At 43.5% G+C, this 19,850-nt stretch overlaps 1 protein-coding gene across 4 annotated transcripts in view; it reads left to right on the plus strand.

Moving 5' to 3' along the window:
- LOC124001463 (serine/threonine-protein kinase D3-like) overlaps positions 1-19,850 on the plus strand; it is a 77,944-nt gene that overhangs the window by 29,783 nt on the left and 28,311 nt on the right. For all 4 annotated transcript variants that reach the window (XM_046308219.1, XM_046308221.1, XM_046308220.1 and 1 more), the window contains exon 3: positions 15,162-15,300. In XM_046308219.1, coding sequence (XP_046164175.1) covers positions 15,162-15,300 — 139 coding nt within the window. The remainder of the gene's footprint in view (positions 1-15,161; positions 15,301-19,850) is intronic.

The raw sequence follows: 19,850 nt of genomic DNA on the forward strand, positions 1-19,850 counted from the left end.
ACATTTTCTGTAAGCTTGAGTTCGTTTGCACGCAAAAAAATCATACAATGATGGAATACCTGTGTATTGTCCTTGTTAATGCAGACAGAGAAGAGCTCCATCTTCTTAATCATAGCCTCAATTTTTTCCCGCACATTGAATATAGTTGCGGAGAGTCCCTGTCATCCTAGATTCAGATCATTCACACAGATAAGCCAGTCGTGTGAGAATCTCGTCATCATACAAGCGGTCAGACAAGTAAACATTTTGGTCAGTAAAGAAAACTTTAAGCTCGTCTTTCAGTTTAAAAAAAGTGTCAATACATTGCTCCTTGATAACCAGCGCACTTCTGTATGTTGTAAAAGCGTTACGTGGTCGCTGCCCATATCATTGTATAATGCAGAAAATACCCTAGAGTTCAGGTGCCTTGCTTTAATAAAGTTAACCATTTTCACTGTAGTGTCCAAAATGTCTTTCAAACTGTTATGCATTCCTTTGGCAGCAAGAGCCTCTCGGTGGATGCTGCAGTGTACCCAAGTGGAGTCGGGAGCAACTGCTTACACGTGTGTTACCACTCCACTATGTCTCCCTGCCATGGCTTTTGCACCATCAGTACAGATACCAACACATTTTGACCACCAAAGTCCTTTTGATGTCACAAAGCTGTCCAGTACTTTAAAAATATCCTCTCCTGTTGTCCTGGTTTGCAGAAGATAATGTCTTCCTTAATTGACCCCCCCCATAAACGTAACGGACATATACCAGGAGCTGTGCCAGGCCCGCCACATCTGTTGACTCATCCAGCTGTAATGCATAGAATTCACTGGCTTGTATGCGAAGCAGTAATTGTTTCAAAACATCTCCTACCATGTCACTGATGCGTCGTGAAACAGTATTGTTTCATGTAGACATTGTCTGTATAGTTGTTTTGGCCTTGTCCCCCAGCATTGTCCCAGCCATATCCGCGGCAGCAGGAAGAATGAAGTCCTCATAATAGTATGGGTCTTGCCTGTCCAGCCACTCGGTAGCTCACCAAATAAGATGCTTCTAGCCCATTCTTATTAATGGTATCTGTTGCTTTTATACATGTCTAACTACTGAAAATTCATCTTAATTCTCGCTCAAAAATCGCTGTGCCTTATTTTTCATATTAGAATGTTTTGTTTCTAAATGTCTGTGCAAGAGTGAAGGTTTCATTGAGTTGTGAGATAGTACTTATGCACATATAACACACTGTGGCTGAGGAAAGGCACTACTCCCAATATGAGTAATCCCCAAGTTGAATTCCTGTGAGAAAGTAACGGTTAATGTGATTGGATGTTAAATATTTGACTAGGCTACCTGTATTTGACATTGTGTTGTTATTTCGCTAGATTGTTTAATTTTATTTTTGGCAGTGAAACGAGGCTACTCAACCAAATGTAAAGCCCCGTTGGAAAATCTAAATAGACTGTTTGGGGGTACGCGTACCCCACTTTGAGAATACCTGTCCTAACGTATTGCAGAAGTTGACTGCAGGTATTTACTTAAAAATAGCTATAAATATTCAAATGTCTTCAAAAAAGTTGAAGATATACACTGCCGTTCAACATTTTGGGGTCACTTGGAAATGATTGATGAAAGCATACATGAAATGAGTTTCAAAATGAATAGGAAATATAGTCAAGATGTTGACAAGGTTATAAATAATGATTTTTAATTGAAATAATAATTATGTCCTTTAGAGGTCGACCGATTAATCGGAATGTCCGATTAATTAGGGCCGATTTCAAGTTTTCATAACAATCAGAAATCTGTATTTTTGGACACCGATTTGGCCGATTTTATATATTTTTTAAATTACACCTATATTTCATCTTTATTTAACGAGGCAAGTCAGTTAAGAACACATTCTTATTTTCAATGACGGCCTATGAACGGTGGGTTAACTGCCTCGTTCAGGGGCAGAACAACAGATTTTCACCTTGTCAGCTCGGGGGATTCAATCTTGCAACCTTACAGTTAACTAGTCCAACGCTCTAACCACCTGCCTCTCATTGCACTCCACGAGGAGACTGCCTGTTACACAAATGCAGTAACCAAGGTAAGTTGCTAGCTAGCATTAAACTTATCTTATAAAAAAAAATCTATCAATCAATCATAATCACTAGTTAACTACACATGGTTGATGATATTACTAGTTTATCTAGCGTGGCCTGCGTTGCATATAATCGATGCGGTGCGTATCGTTGCTCCAATGTGTACCTAACCATGAACATCAATGCCTTTCTTAAAATCAATACACAGAAGTATATATTTTTGAACCTGCATATTTAGCTAAAAGCAATCCAGGTTAGCAGGCGATATTAACCAGGTGAAATTGTGTCACTTCTCTTGCGTTCATTGCACGCTGAGTCAGTGTATATGCAACAGTTTGGACTGCTAATTTGGCAGAATTTTACCTAATTATGACATATTATTGAAGGTTGTGCAATGCAACAGGAATATTTAGACTGATGGATGCCACCCCTTAGATAAATTCGGAATGGTTCGGCATTTCACTGAAAGAATAAACGTCTTGTTTTCGAGATGATACTTTCCGGAATCCACCATATTAATGACCTAAGGCTCGTATTTCTGTGTGTTATTATGTTATAACTAAGTCTTTGATTTGATGGGGCAGTCTGACTGAGCGGTGGTAGGCAGCAGCAGGCTCGTAAGCATTCATTCAAACAGCACTTTCGTGCGTTTTGCCAGCAGCTCTTCGTTGTGCGTCAAGCATTGCACTGTTTATGACTTCAAGCCTTTCAACTCCCGAGATTAGGCTCGTGTAACTGATGTGAAATGGCTAGCTAGTTAGCGGGGTGCGCGCTAATAGCGTTTCAAACGTCACTCGCTCTGAGACTTGGAGTGGTTGTTCCCCTTGCTCTGCATGGGTAACGCTGCTTCGAGGGTGGCTGTTGTCGTTGTGTTCCTGGTTCGAGCCCAGGGAGGAGCGAGGAGAGGGACGGAAGCTATACTGTTACACTCGCAGTACTAAAGAGCCTATAAGAACATCCAATAGTCAAAGGTTAATGAAATACAAATGGTACAGAGAGAAATAGTCCTATAATTCCTATAATAACTACAACCTAAAACTTATTACCTGGGAATATTGAAGACTCATGTTAAAAGGAACCACCAGCTTTCATATGTTCTCATGTTCTGAGCAATGAACTTAAACGTTAGCTTTTTTACATGGCACATATTGTACTTTTACTTTCTTCTCCAACACTTTGTTTTTGCATGATTTAAACCAAATTGAACATGTTTCATTATTTATTTGAAGCTAAATTGATTTTATTGATGTATTTTATTAAGTTAAAATAAGTGTTCATTCAGTATTGTTGTAATTGTCATTATTACAAATACATTTTTAAAAATCGATCGATTAATCGGTATCGGCCTTTTTTGGTCCTCCAATAATTGGTATCGGCGTTGAAAAATCATAATTGGTCGACCTCTAGTGTCCTTTAAACTTTGCTTTCGTCAAAGAATCCTCCATTTGCAGCAATTACATCCTTGCAGACCTTTGGCATTCTAGTTGTCAATTTGTTGAGGTAATCTGAAGAGATTTCACCCCATGCTTCCTGAAGCACCTCCCACAAGTTGGATTGGCTTGATGGGCACTTATTTACGTACCATACGGTCAAGGTGCTCCCACAACAGCTCAATAGGGTTGAGATCCGGTGACTGTACTGGCCACTCCATTATAGACAGAATACCAGCTGACTGCTTCTTCCCTAAATAGTTATTGTATAGTTTGGAGCTTTGCTTTGGGTCATTGTCCTGTTGTAGGAGGTAATTGGCTCCAATTAAGCGCCTTCCACAGGGTATGGCATGGCGTTGCAAAATGGAGTGGTAGCCTTCCTTCTTCAAGATCCCTTTTACCCTGTACAAATCTTCCACTTTACCACCACCAAAGCACCCCCAGACCATCACATTGCCTCCACCATGCTTGACAGATGGCATCAAGCATTCCTCCAGCATCTTTTCATTTATTCTGTGTCTCACAAATGTTCTTATTTGTGATCCGAATACATCAAACTTAGTACTTTTTTACAATCTTTTTTTTTTACAGTACTTTTTTACAATCTTCCTCTGTCCAGTGTCTATGTTCTTTTGCCCATCTTAATCTTTTATTGTTATTGTCCAGTCTGAGAAATGGCCTTTTCTTTGTAACTCTGCCTAGTAGGCCAGCATCCCGGAGTCCCGTCTTCACTGTTGACGTTGAGACTGGTGTTTTGCGGGTACTATTTAGTGAAGCTGCCAGTTGATGACTTGTGAGGCATCTGTTTCTCAAACTGGACACTCTAATGTACTTGTCCTCTTGCTCAGTTGTGTACCGGGGCCTCCTACTCCTCTTTCTATTCTGGTTAGGGCCAGTTTGCGCTGTTCTGTGAAGGGAGTAGTACACAGCGTTTTACGAGATCTTCAGTTTCTTGGCAATTTCTCTCATGGAATAGCCTTCATTTCTCAGAACAAGAATAGACCGATGAGTATCAGAAAAAAGTAACTTGTTTCTGGCCATTTTGAGCCTGTAATCGAACCCACAAATGCTTTGCTCCAGATACTCAGCTAGTCTAAAGAAGGTCAGTTTTATTGCTTCTTTAATCAGAACAACAGGTTTCAGCTCTGCTAACATAATTGCAAAAGGGTTTTCTAATGATCAAAGTAGCCTTCTAAAATGATGAACTTGTATTAGCTAACACAATGTGCCATTGGAACACAGGAGTGATGGTTGCTGATAATGGGCCTCTGTATGCCTATGTAGATATTCCATAAAAAATCAGCTGTTTACAGCTACAATAGTCGTTTACAACATTAACAATATCTACACTGTATTTCTGATCAATTTGATGTTATTTTAATGGACAAAAAATTAGCTTTTCTTTCAAAAACAAGGACATTTCTAAGTGACCCCAAACTTTTGAACGGGAGTGTAGTTTGACTGTATATGAAAATTATCCCATGGGTATTTCCCAATACCCCGGTGTACGGTACATACGGTATAATGTCCAATAACCAATAATATTAAGTAGAACCAAGTGTCAAATGTTTCATTGCCAGGAGGTGGGTTTCAATATGAATACTGTTGTTTCCACATGTGGTTTATGTTAGTGCTCTCTTGGCTATGTGTGCTATAATATGACCAATTATATGAATCATCTAATATAAGACCAATGCAATCATTTCACAGGAGACAGAGGGACACTTCATTTAATAATTAACACAGTTTGCCATTTCCACTAAATGTGCTTGATGTGAATCTTACACTCCAATTACATTCCCCAATGCCACATAGAGCACAATTAGCTTTTCCTTTGTGCAGATTTTGGACTCTGTGTATTCAGCACATTTTCCACTGATGTGGTCCGTGACATGTGCCACAAAGTTAAACAACAGTTTTGCATTTGACATCAAAACAATTTTCCTCTTTGTCGTAGACTTTCCGTCTCACTTGGATTCATAGTTTTGTTCCTTTGCACTTAAACCACACAGTACATGCAGCTCTGCTCCTCTCCACATGTTGCATTCAAGCCACTGAGACACATTTGGAATTGAACCTTTAACCTGTAGCGGATCCTTCTCTGACCAATCGCTCCATCTATAATGCCTTACCACCACGACACGACAACAGTGACACATCCACAATCAACATTCTAAGGTCTGCTTCCTCTATGGCTTCATGAAGACACCTCAGTTCACCAGGCCACGAAAACAACTGAATAACATCTTGTGCTTCCCGGCAGGTCGGTCGGTTTGGGGTTGAAGGGCCAGGCTGTTCTTTGTGCTGATAAACAATGTCATACACAGCTATGAATGGCTGCATTATGGCAGATAAAACACCTCGTTTCACACTCCAGTCTTGTGATGGGCTTTATCGTGGCCAGGGCTTACTTGAAAAAGAGATGTAAATCTCAATGTGACTTCTCTGGTTAAATAAAGGATACATTTAAAAAAGGGTCTCACCTCTGGCACTCAGTACCTTGGTGAACATACAACACTGCACTCAATGTGATTTGAGTGTTTGCTAAAAGTCATAGAGGACATTTTTGGCCTATTCATGAATTAGCATTACAAATTCTGCAGAGACCTTTCCATTAAATATGTAGGGCTCAATATCACCCGTACCTTGTCCTCTCTGCTGGATGATAACTTTACTTTATTCCCCTGATTAACAAACTTAAACTAGAATTTCAGAGATGGAATATTCTCTATCGTACTTTATTTGGTAAAGGGAATTCCATTAAGATGAATGTATTGCCCAGATTTCTGTATTTGTTTCAATGTCTCCTTTTTCTACCCAAGTCTTTTTTCATTTCAGTAGCTAAACATATGTGTTAGTTTTTATGGGGCGATGGCAGTTCAAGAATACGTAAAGCATTCCACCAGAGAGAGAGAACACAGAGGATTAGCCTTTCCTAACTTTATGTATTGGGCCTCCCGGGTGGTGCAGTGGTTAAGGGCGCTGTACTGCAGCGCCAGCTGTGGCGGGCCGGGCGCACTAACCAAGGTTTCCAGGTGCACGGTGTTTCCTCCGACACATTGGTGCGGCTGGCTTCCGGGTTGGATGCGCGCTGTGTTAAGAAGCAGTGCGGCTTGGTTGGGTTGTGTATCGGAGGACGCATGACTTTCGACCTTTGTCTCTCCCGAGCCGTACGGGAGTTGTAGCGATGAGACAAGATAGTAGCTACTAAAACAATTGGATACCATGAAATTGGGGAGAAAAAGGGAGTAACATTTTTAGAAATTAAAAACTTTATGTATTATTACTGGGCAGCAAATATACAAACTGTTGTTTACTGGCTTTACTCTCCAGAAACGGACTGGTGTCAAACAGAAACCAACTCCTGTTTCTCTTCCTCTTTGTCAGCATTAATCACCTCCATTCTTCCTCTCTTAGCTTCGCGCTACTCATCCTATACAATTCTTATCAGTGCTCTTCAAATGTGGACTCAATTTCTTCAACACATTAAACTCGGATTTCTCTATTCAAGGTCCTATATGTAATAATCACCTATTCCTTCCAGCTAAACTAGATTCTGCTTTTAGGCTTTTGGCCTCCTTTTGCCCTTAGAACAGCCTCAATTCCTCTGGGCATGGACTCTACAAGGTGTTGAAAGCTATCCACAGGGATGCTGGCCCTTGTTGACTCCAATGCTTCCCACAGTTGTGTTAAGTTTGCTGGATGCCCTTTGGGTGGCTTTTAAACAGGCTTTTAAAATTCAACATTGGTGCACAATTTCTAGTTAAAATATCAAATGGACATAAATGTGCTCTTTTCCTGAAGCAACCCAATAATATTCTACTAAAGGTTAACTGTAAGTCTTCTGTGTTTCTGAAATGATTTTGGCACTAACTTATTGGTAGCCTAGTGGTTAGAGCATTGGGCCAGTAACTGAAAGGTTGCTAGATCGAATCCCTGAGCTGACAAGGTAAAAATCTGTCATTCTGCCCCTGTACAAGGCAGTTCACCCACTGTTCCTAGGCTGTCATTGTAAATAAAAATGTGTTCTTAACTGACTTGCCTAGTTAAATAAAGGTAAAAATATATATAGAATAATATTGACCATGTAATGCTTAGTTCTGGTGTAGAGGCTATACCCTCACAAGAATCTCATGATCTCACTTCTCTGTATGTTGCTGCAGAGTTACTAGTGGAAGGAAATTCATTTGCACGACTGAATGCATTCAACCAAAATGTGTCTTCTGCATTTAACTCTGAATCAGAGAGGTGTGGGGGGCTGCCTTAATTGACGTCGATGTCGTCACCACCTGGGGAGCAAGTGTTGTTGGGGGTTTTCCTGCCTTGCGCAAAGGCAGAAAGGTTGATTTTACCACCTTGCTGGCTCAGGGATTTAACCTTTGTGTTACTGACCCAACACTCTTAGCCACTAGGCTACCTGCCACCACTGGAGAGAGAGAGGAGTGCCAATAAAGTAACAGGTTTTCATCTGAAATCAGCCATGAATCAGCCATATTTAGCTAATTTGATTTATTTGGTTTCATGTTCTCCTTGAGTATCATCCTTCATATTACACAGCCAAATAGCAGTACCAGTTGCTTGTTGAAACATGGGTTTGGTTAACCAAACCCTGTGCTGTAGCTGTCCATCACTGTAGACTGGCCCGGGGCCAGCCTCATAAAGGTGTAAGGCAGCCTGGGTCAGACAGCACACCTTCCTCAGTGTAATCATGTGTCTCATCTGTCAGACCCTGCCAGCCCCCCTCTCTCCTCTCTGACAGGGTTTCCCTGTTACCACCCTCCTCTCGCCCTGATCACTGATACCCTTTGGACCCCCACACGCTAACACACACACATATAGACGCACACACATACACACACACACCAACATAGAGCATGCACTACACATCCCATTTCCTTCCCTGAGTTAGAAAATGTTTGAGCTTTTAACACATTGAAGGAATGTTTTACAGTGGTGCCACTGATCACTATACATGTTAAGATACACCAATCATGATGGGTGATTTATGACAACATCAATTCTCAAATTCAGTAGCATCTTAAATTCAGTGTTCTTTTGAAATTTGTTGCAGTTAAGCAATAAGTAAATCTGGTTTCTCAGAGACTAACTACAGCCTGACGGGTTTGTTCATTCAAACCAGAACAGTTGTGTCAGACTCGATTTTCCATGTCTGTTCTGAGGCTATTTGTTTTTGTAACTCATTGAAATGTATCATATTTCTCGTCTGCCCCGTCCATCCCTCCCTTCCCTCTCTTTCTGCCTCTAACGGGATTTAGCATATCAATGGCAGATTAGTTAGTTTAACAAAGGCTTAACGTGGTGAAGCTCTTTTCCACTCTGCTTTCTAGTGTGCCGCACGGACCTCACACATTGATTCGTCATGTTGGTGTCTTTGGTGTGTGTGTGTGTGTGGTCGCCTGCATGTCTTTGTGCAGGGTAGGGCTGAATGGTTGTGTGCTGTGAGCCCCACAGTGTGTGTTGATTACAAAGGCCATGCTTAGTCACTACGGGACCTGACCCAAGATGTGTGTGCCATTTCTCTAACCAGCCTGGATGCCACTCTGTTATGTTAGTCATCTTTATTGCCTAACAACAACACAGCTACAATAGAGCTTGCCAATGCAAGTGCCTCAGTGCAATCAATCAATATGATCAATATACTGTATGTATATATATATATAATCAATATATTTACAGTACTAGTTAAAAGTTTGGACACCAACTCATTCCAGATTGTTTTGCTTTATTTGGACTATTTTCTAGATTGTAGAATCATCATTAAAGTCATTAAAACTATGAAATAACACATGGAATCATGTAGTAACCAAATAAGTGTTAAACAAATCAAAATATATTATATTTGAGATTCTTCAATGTTGCCACCCTTTGCCTTGATGACAGAGTAGGTGAACGGATGATCTCCGCATGTGTGGTTCCCACTGTGAAGCATGGAGGAGGTGTGGGGGTTCTTTGCTGGTGACACTGTCTGTGATTTATTTAGAATTCAAGGCACACTTAACCAGCATGGCGACCACAGCATTCCGCAGCAATATGCCATCTCATCTGGTTTGCACTTAGTGGGACTATTATTTGTTTTTCAACAGGACAATGACACAGCAGACCTCCAGGCTGTGTGAGGGCTATTTGCGCAGCATTTGTGGGAACTCCTTCAAGACGGTTGGAAAATCATTCCAGGTGAAGCTGGTTGAGAGAATGCCAATAGTGTGCAAAGCTGTCATCAAGGCAAAGAGTGGCTACTTTGAAGAATCTAAAATCTATCTTTTGATTTGTTTAATACTTTTATGGTTACTACATGATTCCATATGTGTTATTTCATCATTTTGATGTCTTCACTATTATTCTACAATGTAGAAAATAGTAAAAATAATGAGTAGGTGTGTCCAAACTTTTGACTGGTACTGTATACACAATCAATATATGATATATGCCATTCAGCAGAAGCGTTCATCTAAAGTTCCTTATAGTCATGCATACAGTCATGCATACATTTAACAATCACCAGGCTATACCCCATTTTGGATCTATTAAGTACAGTAATACTACCCAGCCCTCTATAGGGTCAATGGAGATAGTCCGGGTAGCTATTTGGTTGACTATTCAGCAGTCTTATGGCTTGGGGGTAAAAGCTGTACAGGATCCTGTTGGTTCCAGACTTGGTGCATCGGTACTGCTTACCATGTGGTAGCTGAGAGAACAGTTTAAGACTTGATAGGCTGGAGTCTTTGACCATTTGTAGGGCCTTTCTCTGACACTGCCTGGTATAGAGGTCCTGGATGTCCGGAAGCTGGTGTACCGGGCCGTGTACTGGTGTACTGGGCCGTACACACTACCCTCTGTAGCGGCTTGCGGTTAGATGCCAAGCAGTTGCCATACCAGGTGGTGACGCAGCCAGTCAAGATGCTCCCAATGGTGCAGCTGTAGAACATTTTGAGGACCTGAAGGCCCATGACAAATCTTTTCAGCCTCCTGGGGGGAGAGGTGTTGTCATGCCTTTTTCATGACTGTGTTAGTGTTAATTCCTTAGTGATGTGGACACCGACCTGATCCACTACTCTCCAGAGCCCTCTACCCAGCCTCCAACCCAGCTCTCTCCAGAGCCCCCTACCCAGCCCTCTCCAGAGCCCTCTTCAGAGCCCCCTCCAGAGCCCTCTACCCAGCCCTCTCCAGAGCCCTCACCCAGCCCTCTACCCAGCCCTCTCCAGAGCCCTTGCCCTCTCCAGAGCCCGCTACCCAGCCCTCTCCAGAGCCCTTGCCCTCTACCTTGCCCTCTCCACAACCCTCTACCTTGCCCTCTCCACAGCCCTCTACCTTTCCCTCTCCAGAGCCCTCTCTACAGCCCTCAACCCAGCTGTCTCTACAGCCCTCTACCCAGCTCTCTCTACAGCCCTCTAACCAGCTCTCTACCCAGCTCTCTCTACAGCCCTCTACCCAGCTCTCTCTACAGCCCTCTACCCAGCTCTCTCTACAGCCCTCTAGCCCAGCTCCACAGCCCTCTCCACAGCCCTCTACCCAGCTCTCTCTACAGCCCTCTACCCAGCTCTCTCTACAGCCCTTTACCCAGCTCTCTCTAAAGCCCTCTACCCAGCTCTCTCTAAAGCCCTCTACCCAGCTCTCTCTACAGCCCTCTACCCAGCTCTCTCTACAGCCCTCTACCCAGCTCTCTCCACAGCCCTCTACCCAGCTCTCTCCACAGCCCTCTACCCAGCTCTCTCCACAGCCCTCTACCCAGCTCTCTCCACAGCCCTCTACCCAGCTCTCTCCACAGCCCTCTACCCAGCTCTCTCCACAGCCCTCTACCCAGCCCTTTCCCCAATACAGAACTCTACCAATCTGTAGACCTGAGCTGCATTCAGCTGGAATGGGAACTACGTGCAGTAGAAAGTGTTGCAGTAAATGCCAACAGGAGGTGAATCCAGCTGGCCAGGTCTCAGAGCAGGGCAGAAGGGGGAGTGGAGGGGGATGGTCCCGGGGCCCCGGGTCTGGAGATTAGGAATGTAAGACGTATTGAGGAAAACCTCACCCTGACAATGCTAGAGCCATGCAATGAAGCACTTTAAAGTATGACAGGGTTTAGGATGTCTCTTGTTTTGGAAACATGAAGCTGTGTAAAGGTACACGTTCTTGATGTTGTTTAGTAATGTCTACATTTGGATAAACACCAAGCCTAGTGAAGTGGTATCCTGTGGAAAGCAGGACAGCTATCATAAGATCCCTATCCACTGCGCTCTCCTCGCTCTCACACCCACCTTTCAGCTCCCTGTCTTCACAGCCAGGGCCAACACGGCAACACACACACACACACACACACACACACACACACACACACACACACACACACACACACACACACACACACACACACACACACACACACACACACACACACACACACACACACACACACACACACACACACACACACACACACACACACACACACACACACACACACACACACACACACACACACACACACACACACACACGACACACACAGAGGCTTTGCGGTCACTTCTCCCCACCGGGGAATCTTATCTCTTTGTTCCCTGCTCTCCGCAGGACCCCAGCTTATCTCAGCTACATTAAAGCCAGAGGCAGTAGCCCTAACACTGGGGTCATTGTTATGGTGTGTGTGAGCACCCTCCCTCTCCCTTTTCCCAGCCTTCTCAGCCCTCCTTCCCACTAGACGCATCTAGAAGCCTAGTACTGGCCGTGGGTGGATTAGGCTAGACAGACCAAAAGCATAGCGATGCTTCAGTCTATGGACCTTCATCAAACTGAATCAGCCTTACAGGAGGAGATGCAGACTGGTCTACTGTGTATAAAGGCAGACTAGATGCAAGGGCTACCCCCTCAGATTAGAGCCAGAGCCTAGGCCAGCCGGGAGCGCTGGATGATCATGCAATTATGTAAGGCAGCTGCTAACAGACAGAGCCTTTCATGTTCCATATGCATTAGGCATAAAGGAGGCCTTTTAAACACAGGAGTTTATCAGTGTTGACATGACTGGGCCATTTAATGGCCTTCAGCAAGGCTCTGCTCTGCTGCTCTGGGAACTAGGCACATTGAATGTGCTGTTTAGGGGGGGTGTATAATAATGTGTATGTAAGGGTTAATTCAGTACAGTAATTCTGGTTGATGCTCATTTAAAAGCAGTTTGTATAGTTTGTCAGTGTAGCCCCTAACCCTGTTCTCTTTCCCGGTGTCCTCTTTCCCGGTGTCCTCTTTCCCGGTGTCTTCTTTCCCGGTGTCCTCTTTCCCGGTGTCCTCTTTCCCGGTGTCCTCTTTCCCGGTGTCTTCTTTCCCGGTGTCCTCTTTCCCGGTGTCCTCTTTCCCGGTGTCTTCTTTCCCGGTGTCTTCTTTCCCGGTGTCCTCTTTCCCGGTGTCCTCTTTCCCGGTGTCCTCTTTCCCGGTGTCTTCTTTCCCGGTGTCTTCTTTCCCGGTGTCTTCTTTCCCGGTGTCTTCTTTCCCGGTGTCCTCTTTCCCGGTGTTCTCTTTCCCGGTGTCCTCTTTCCCGGTGTCCTCTTTCCTGGTGTCAGCCTGCAGCCATGGCTCCACCACCCTGGAGAGAAGCATTTTAGGAGCTCCAGCTGTTCCCCTCTCTGCTGTATCGTGTGCCAACCCTGGTGCCCGTGGGCCTCATTGGCCGTTGTGTTCCTGCTCACATTGTTCCGTGTGCATTGTGTGTGACCCTGACAGGGAAGCAGCTGTGTTAGGTGAGCCTGCCAGAGCAGCCATGTTGGCAGGGAGAAGCAGCTCTGTAGGGGGCCTCCGCCAGGGGCCCGCTTTGATGAGCGCCACACAGGATGGCCCCCTACATCCATCCATCCCTTCTTTGGCTCTCTTCCGCCCTGACAACCCCTATCGACCCTTACATCTGAATATGACACACTGCTGATGAAGGTAGGCTTCTCTTGACTGGCTGGCTGGCTGACTGGCAGAAGGATTGGGGAAACACACTTTATCATTTTATGAAGGGAGAGATGAGAGGAGTGAAAAAGGGCATTGCTGCCCTTCACAGAAAGTGGGCATTGTTTTCCTGCCAGACAGAGGACATGACCTCCCCTGCGAGGGAAGACGGTGAGTGAGAGATCCATGGTTACAGTGTAGTCAGGCATAGCAAGAGACAGGCTACTTTTCTTATACAGAACTCCATGTCCAGTGGAAATGTTGGACTGAGAAACCTCAGGAAGGTTGTGAAATGTCCACTTTGCTACATGACACCACAATGGATGTGTGTATGAAAAGAAGATATGCTGTAGCCAGGTGAGCGGGTGTGCGGACGCCAGTGATTTAGTGAATGTGTGCATGTATGTGTGTATAACCTGTGTGTGTTTAACCTTTGTGTCTTGACACGAGCAGTGGAAGTTGTGTGGAAACTGTGGGTCTGGGACCAGGAAGTGACTCAGTATTGACTTGGCTTACTTCCTGGCTGTGTTGCAGGACGCTGCTGCTCCTCTGTCACTCCTCTCAGGATGTTAACCCCTCCTCCCCTATCCTCTCCTCTCCTGTTTCCCTCACTGCTTGCTGTCTGATGGCCTGGGCCATTATCTGAGAGTCCAGAGCATTACCTGGCCCAGCCCTGACGGACTGCCAAGCTGGAGGTTACATCACAGCTACTGGAGAGCATTGTTGAAGTGAGCTCACCTCAGACTGTCTGCTGAGAACCAAGGCTAGCAAGACGAGCAAGACAGTTCTGTCTGTTCTAGCAGATGCTTAGTTGTCATTTTGCTCCTAATGCTGCTGGATAGAATTGCTGCAATAGTTAAATGATTACTGACAGTCAGTAACTATTCCACATCGTCGACTAGAAAAGTTATTACAATGTTATTACAATGGCTATGTCAGTGCGGTTTTGATATAAATGTTTCATTATCAATAGCCTCCACCGAATGGCACTCTGCCTACTTGTATTGCTGTATGGAGAAGAGTGACATGCTATATTGATTAGCCATTTGATAGTTTTTTCCTTCTGCTATAATCAGTGCATTCCACTGTTTCAGGGGATAAAGGTGTTTGAATGTGAGCTCTCTTCCTGAGCCAGTGTGTTTTTGAATTCTCCTCCATCCTCCACGTTGACTGCTGACGTGAGCCACAGGAAGTAGTTAATGGGAGCAGGAGTGTGTGTGTGTGTGTGACTCATTGTAGCTTGGGTGGATGAAACAGCTGTGTTTCCCTCTCTCTCTCTCTCTCTCTCTCTCTGTGGTGATATTCAGCCGAGTGTTCATTCCACACACACACCCCCGTTCCATTCCTACACCACAGGCTTGCTGGCTCTGATGACTGTATAAAGGCAGCCATTACTCCGTGAGTCAGAGAAGGAACTCTATACAGTACTGTATACAATATAAACTTATATTTATCAGATGGGGGCCAACCATAAATTAGTAGCACTTGTCCAGTAAATATGGCAAACCGCGTTGAACATAATCATAAATGTCCCCAAACCACATGAGAAGGGAAAAATAAAGAGTAAACAACTGTTGAATGAATATTAAGACAGGGTCTTGATCAGCTGATGCCAATTTCAAAAAGTGTATATGAGTTATTGTGTGTATATTGTTGGTCGAGCCAGTAGATTATACCTGTTCCAGCCATTGCGTTCTAGATAGAGTGGATACTCACAAGCGTTTTTCTGTTTCTTCCTCACCAGTTCCCGGAGTGTGGCTTCTTTGGCATGTATGACAAGATCCTGCTCTTCCGCCACGACCTGACCTCTGAGAACATCCTCCAGAGGCTGATGTCAGCAGAAGATATCCATGAGGGAGATCTGATAGAGGTGGTGCTCTCTGGTGAGTAGTTCTGAACTGGGTTCAACCCTTACGGCTTTTATTAACATTTTGACTTTAGGCTATATGTACTAATTTAGTAAACAACATTTTCTGTAATTCAAACCTGTGTGTTGTACAGTGCTGTTTCACGCCTATCTAAAGCTCACCTCCAGAGAGACAGGTGGCTAGTTTCCCCTCTCTTTTCCGGTCACAGATGATTTCAGTTTCCTGCTGACTATTGAGTCTAACAAACACTGGCTCGTAAAGGAATTCTTTTCGGTTCCATCTGTCTTCATTGGGAAGCACCTCACAGTCCCACCACCTGGACTGTACATCCCCCTCCTCCCTCTCTCTCTCTCCGGGGTAGAACTAGGAGCATTGTCTGCATGGATCCAGACATGAAATAACTCTGCGGCCGGATGGATCTGATCTGCTGGTGTTTAGCAGTGAGCCCCAAATGAGTGTATCCAGGAGACCTCTGTCTCCTTCCCTCTGGGTTCAGACGGTTGACAGGTTTCAGCCTCAGTGTTGCACCTGGATGGCTGTGTGAGGTCAGAGTATTGTCACATCCACAAGCTCTACATCCACCCTGCTTCCTCGTCTTAGCCTTGTAGTTGGTCTGCATATGCTGAGGAGATCTACATGTGTTAAACTGGTGCAATGCAAGGTCCGATATGCTTTGCTGTTCTAGTCTGGCACACTGAAAATAGGAATTCTTTAAATCATACTTTTTATCCTTCCCTTAGTTGCTTCTAATTTACATGAATTAAATACTTTAAAGACACCATTGATTCCTATAAATTCTTTTGAGACCTGTTGTTCAGTTCTGTGACTGTGAGAGACAAACAGCTCAGGGTTCTCTTGGCGCTGGACTCAAAGGGCCCGACTTGTTTTCTCTGCAGTAAGTGATTGTAGTGGACCCACTGATTATAAACATGCTGGGCTGTGCAGGGCGGCACTGGAAATAGTGGACAGGCCATCCCTAACCAGGGGGTTGGACACGGAGAGAGGGCTGTTTGGTCCAAGAATCCCACTCGCTGTTTGTTTCTCACTCAGCATCCCTCTTATTTGACAGGATATGGCATACAAAATGGATGTATATATTTGTTTTATAGCACTTTTAGTCACCAATGAATGTTATAGACTATAACTTCTGAATTATGTCTGATGGACACTTGTGATGCCTGATTAGTCAAAAATGAAAACAGACAGACATCACATTAATGTCAGGCCTGCTGCTTGTGAAAAACTCTTTATTGGCTCAATCTTCTATGGTGTTTGATGCAAAACATCTCAACAACCATTTCATAAAGTTGAGGCCGTTAATAGGCTGTGCGTTTTTTTTCCTCGATGTGTTTGAAAAGCCCATGAATGTCTTCTTTCATGTGTTTTTTTTGCCAGGGAGCTATGACCAGTGTGGTGGCATGTGACTTTCTTGTTCTTTTTACACTTTGAAGTTCGACTCACGGCCGAGTTCATTAGCAACTAAATGAATCTATATAGCTAGTTAATGAAATATATATTATTCATATGGAGGTGCTGTGTGTCCATATGCATAATTTTAACGTGGAAATCAACAGTGCTTTTTTAAGCTTGGACCTTTAGATTTGACAGTCCAAGGACCTGCAGTAGAAGGTCATAAGGTGATCTGTGGAGGCCCCACTATTGCTCATCTGTGTTCCTTCCCTCAGCCATCTGTTTTGCTCTCCCTTTCTTCCTGGTGTCTCTTTCTCTCTCTTATCTTCCAAAGAATGTTCTCTCTTCCAGGTATTTGGGGATTGTCAGTAAAGTTAATTTTATTCCCTAAGTGGATAGATGTCACATTTGTTGTTCAGAGCTGCATCTCGTCACGGCAACAGCTACTGAGAATGTCCCTGGTGCATCCTTCATTGAATACTGGTATGTCAACTTGGTCTTATTGTAAACCTGGATCAGAAAAAACACACACAAATAATTTGTGACATTACACAGGGTTTTCCACCTAAATTCTGGCGTAAAAGATTATGATTCCCTTGTTGGTCAATGGGAAAACCACAACAGCATAAATGATTGCAAAAGAACTGTGAGAAAGAGATCGATCTCTCTGCATCCCCCCAGTGCTGGGGGGATGCAGTCACACAGGTTTGGTAGCGAATAGCGATCTCTTATTCACATTTTGGATGCGTCACTCCTGTGAACTAACTGTCCCTTCCAAGAATGACCTCACTCATATACCTCCAACACAAACCACAGCAGCAGATGGAGAAAAGTTCCCTGAGTAATGGCTGGGCCTACCTTGTGTTTCAGTCCAGATAGGAAACAAACCAAACCATACTATGAACTAGCTTATTAAAGAGCATCATTAACATGGGATGTGGTCTTTTCTGGTCCTGTTCTGTTGAATGAGACAGTCTGTCTCAGTGGTCTTTAGTGTGCTCTGTAATGCCATACCACTCTGAAACAGGTGATGTTGAAAACAACCTTGTAGCCTGTTGTTAGTTTCTGCTGTACCGCCTCCTACTGTAAGTAGCTGTTATAGCACTGAGCTGTTAATGGGATGTTAAAGCACTGAGCTGTTAATGGGATGTTATAGCACTGAGCTGTCAATGGGATGTTATAGCACTGAGATGTTAATGGAATGTTATAGCACTGAGCTGTCAATGGGATGTTATAGCACTGAGATGTTAATGGGATGTTATAGCACCGAGCTGTTAATGGGATGTTAAAGCACTGAGCTGTTAATGGGATGTTATAGCACTGAGCTGTTAATGGGATGTTAAAGCACTGAGCTGTTAATGGGATGTTAAAGCACTGAGCTGTTAATGGGATGTTATAGCACTGAGCTGTTAATGGGATGTTATAGCACTGAGTTGTTAATGGGATGTTATAGCACTGAGATGTTAATGGGATGTTATAGCACTGAGCTGTTAATGGGATGTTATAGCACTGAGCTGTTAATGGGATGTTATAGCACTGAGCTGTTAATGGGATGTTATAGCACTGAGCTGTTAATGGGATGTTGTTATAGCACTGAGATGTTAATGAGATGTTATAGCACTGAGATGTTAATGGGATGTTATAGCACTGAGCTGTTAATGGGATGTTGTTATAGCACTGAGATGTTAATGGGATGTTATTATAGCACTGAGATGTTAATGGGATGTTGTTATAGCACTGAGATGTTAATGGGATGTTATAGCACTGAGCTGTTAATGGGATGTTATTATAGCACTGAGCTGTTAATGGGATGTTATTATAGCACTGAGCTGTTAATGGGATGTTATTATAGCACTGAGCTGTTAATGGGATGTTATAGCACTGAGTTGTTAATGGGATGTTATAGCACTGAGCTGTTAATGGGATGTTATAGCACTGAGCTGTTAATGGGATGTTATAGCACTGAGTTGTTAATGGGATGTTATAGCACTGAGCTGTTAATGGGATGTTATAGCACTGAGCTGTTAATGGGATGTTATAGCACTGAGATGTTAATGGGATGTTATAGCACTGAGCTGTTAATGGGATGTTATAGCACTGAGATGTTAATGGGATGTTACAGCACTGTGCTGTTAATGGGATGTTATAGCACTGAGTTGTTAATGGGATGTTATAGCGCTGAGATGTTAATGGGATGTTATAGCGCTGAGATGTTAATGGGATGCTATAGCACTGAGCTGTTAATGGGATGTTATAGCACTGAGCTGTTAATGGGATGTTATTATAGCACTGAGCTGTTAATGGGATGCTATAGCACTGAGCTGTTAATGGGATGTTATAGCACTGAGCTGTTAATGGGATGTTATAGCACTGAGCTGTTAATGGGATGTTATAGCACTGAGCTGTTAATGGGATGTTGTTATAGCACTGAGATGTTAATGGGATGTTATTATAGCACTGAGATGTTAATGGAATGTTGTTATAGCACTGAGATGTTAATGGGATGTTATAGCACTGAGCTGTTAATGGGATGTTATTATAGCACTGAGCTGTTAATGGGATGTTATAGCACTGAGTTGTTAATGGGATGTTATAGCACTGAGCTGTTAATGGGATGTTATAGCACTGAGCTGTTAATGGGATGTTATAGCACTGAGCTGTTAATGGGATGTTATAGCACTGAGTTGTTAATGGGATGTTATAGCACTGAGCTGTTAATGGGATGTTATAGCACTGAGCTGTTAATGGGATGTTATAGCACTGAGATGTTAATGGGATGTTATAGCACTGAGCTGTTAATGGGATGTTATAGCACTGAGATGTTAATGGGATGTTATAGCACTGAGCTGTTAATGGGATGTTATAGCACTGAGTTGTTAATGGGATGTTATAGCGCTGAGATGTTAATGGGATGTTATAGCACTGAGCTGTTAATGGGATGCTATAGCACTGAGCTGTTAATGGGATGTTATAGCACTGAGCTGTTAATGGGATGTTATTATAGCACTGAGCTGTTAATGGGATGCTATAGCACTGAGCTGTTAATGGGATGTTATAGCACTGAGCTGTTAATGGGATGTTATAGCACTGAGCTGTTAATGGGATGTTATAACACTGAGCTGTTAATGGGATGTTATAGCACTGAGCTGTTAATT

This window comes from Oncorhynchus gorbuscha, linkage group LG17 (genome assembly GCF_021184085.1).
Source record: "Oncorhynchus gorbuscha isolate QuinsamMale2020 ecotype Even-year linkage group LG17, OgorEven_v1.0, whole genome shotgun sequence".
Lineage (NCBI taxonomy): Eukaryota > Metazoa > Chordata > Actinopteri > Salmoniformes > Salmonidae > Oncorhynchus > Oncorhynchus gorbuscha.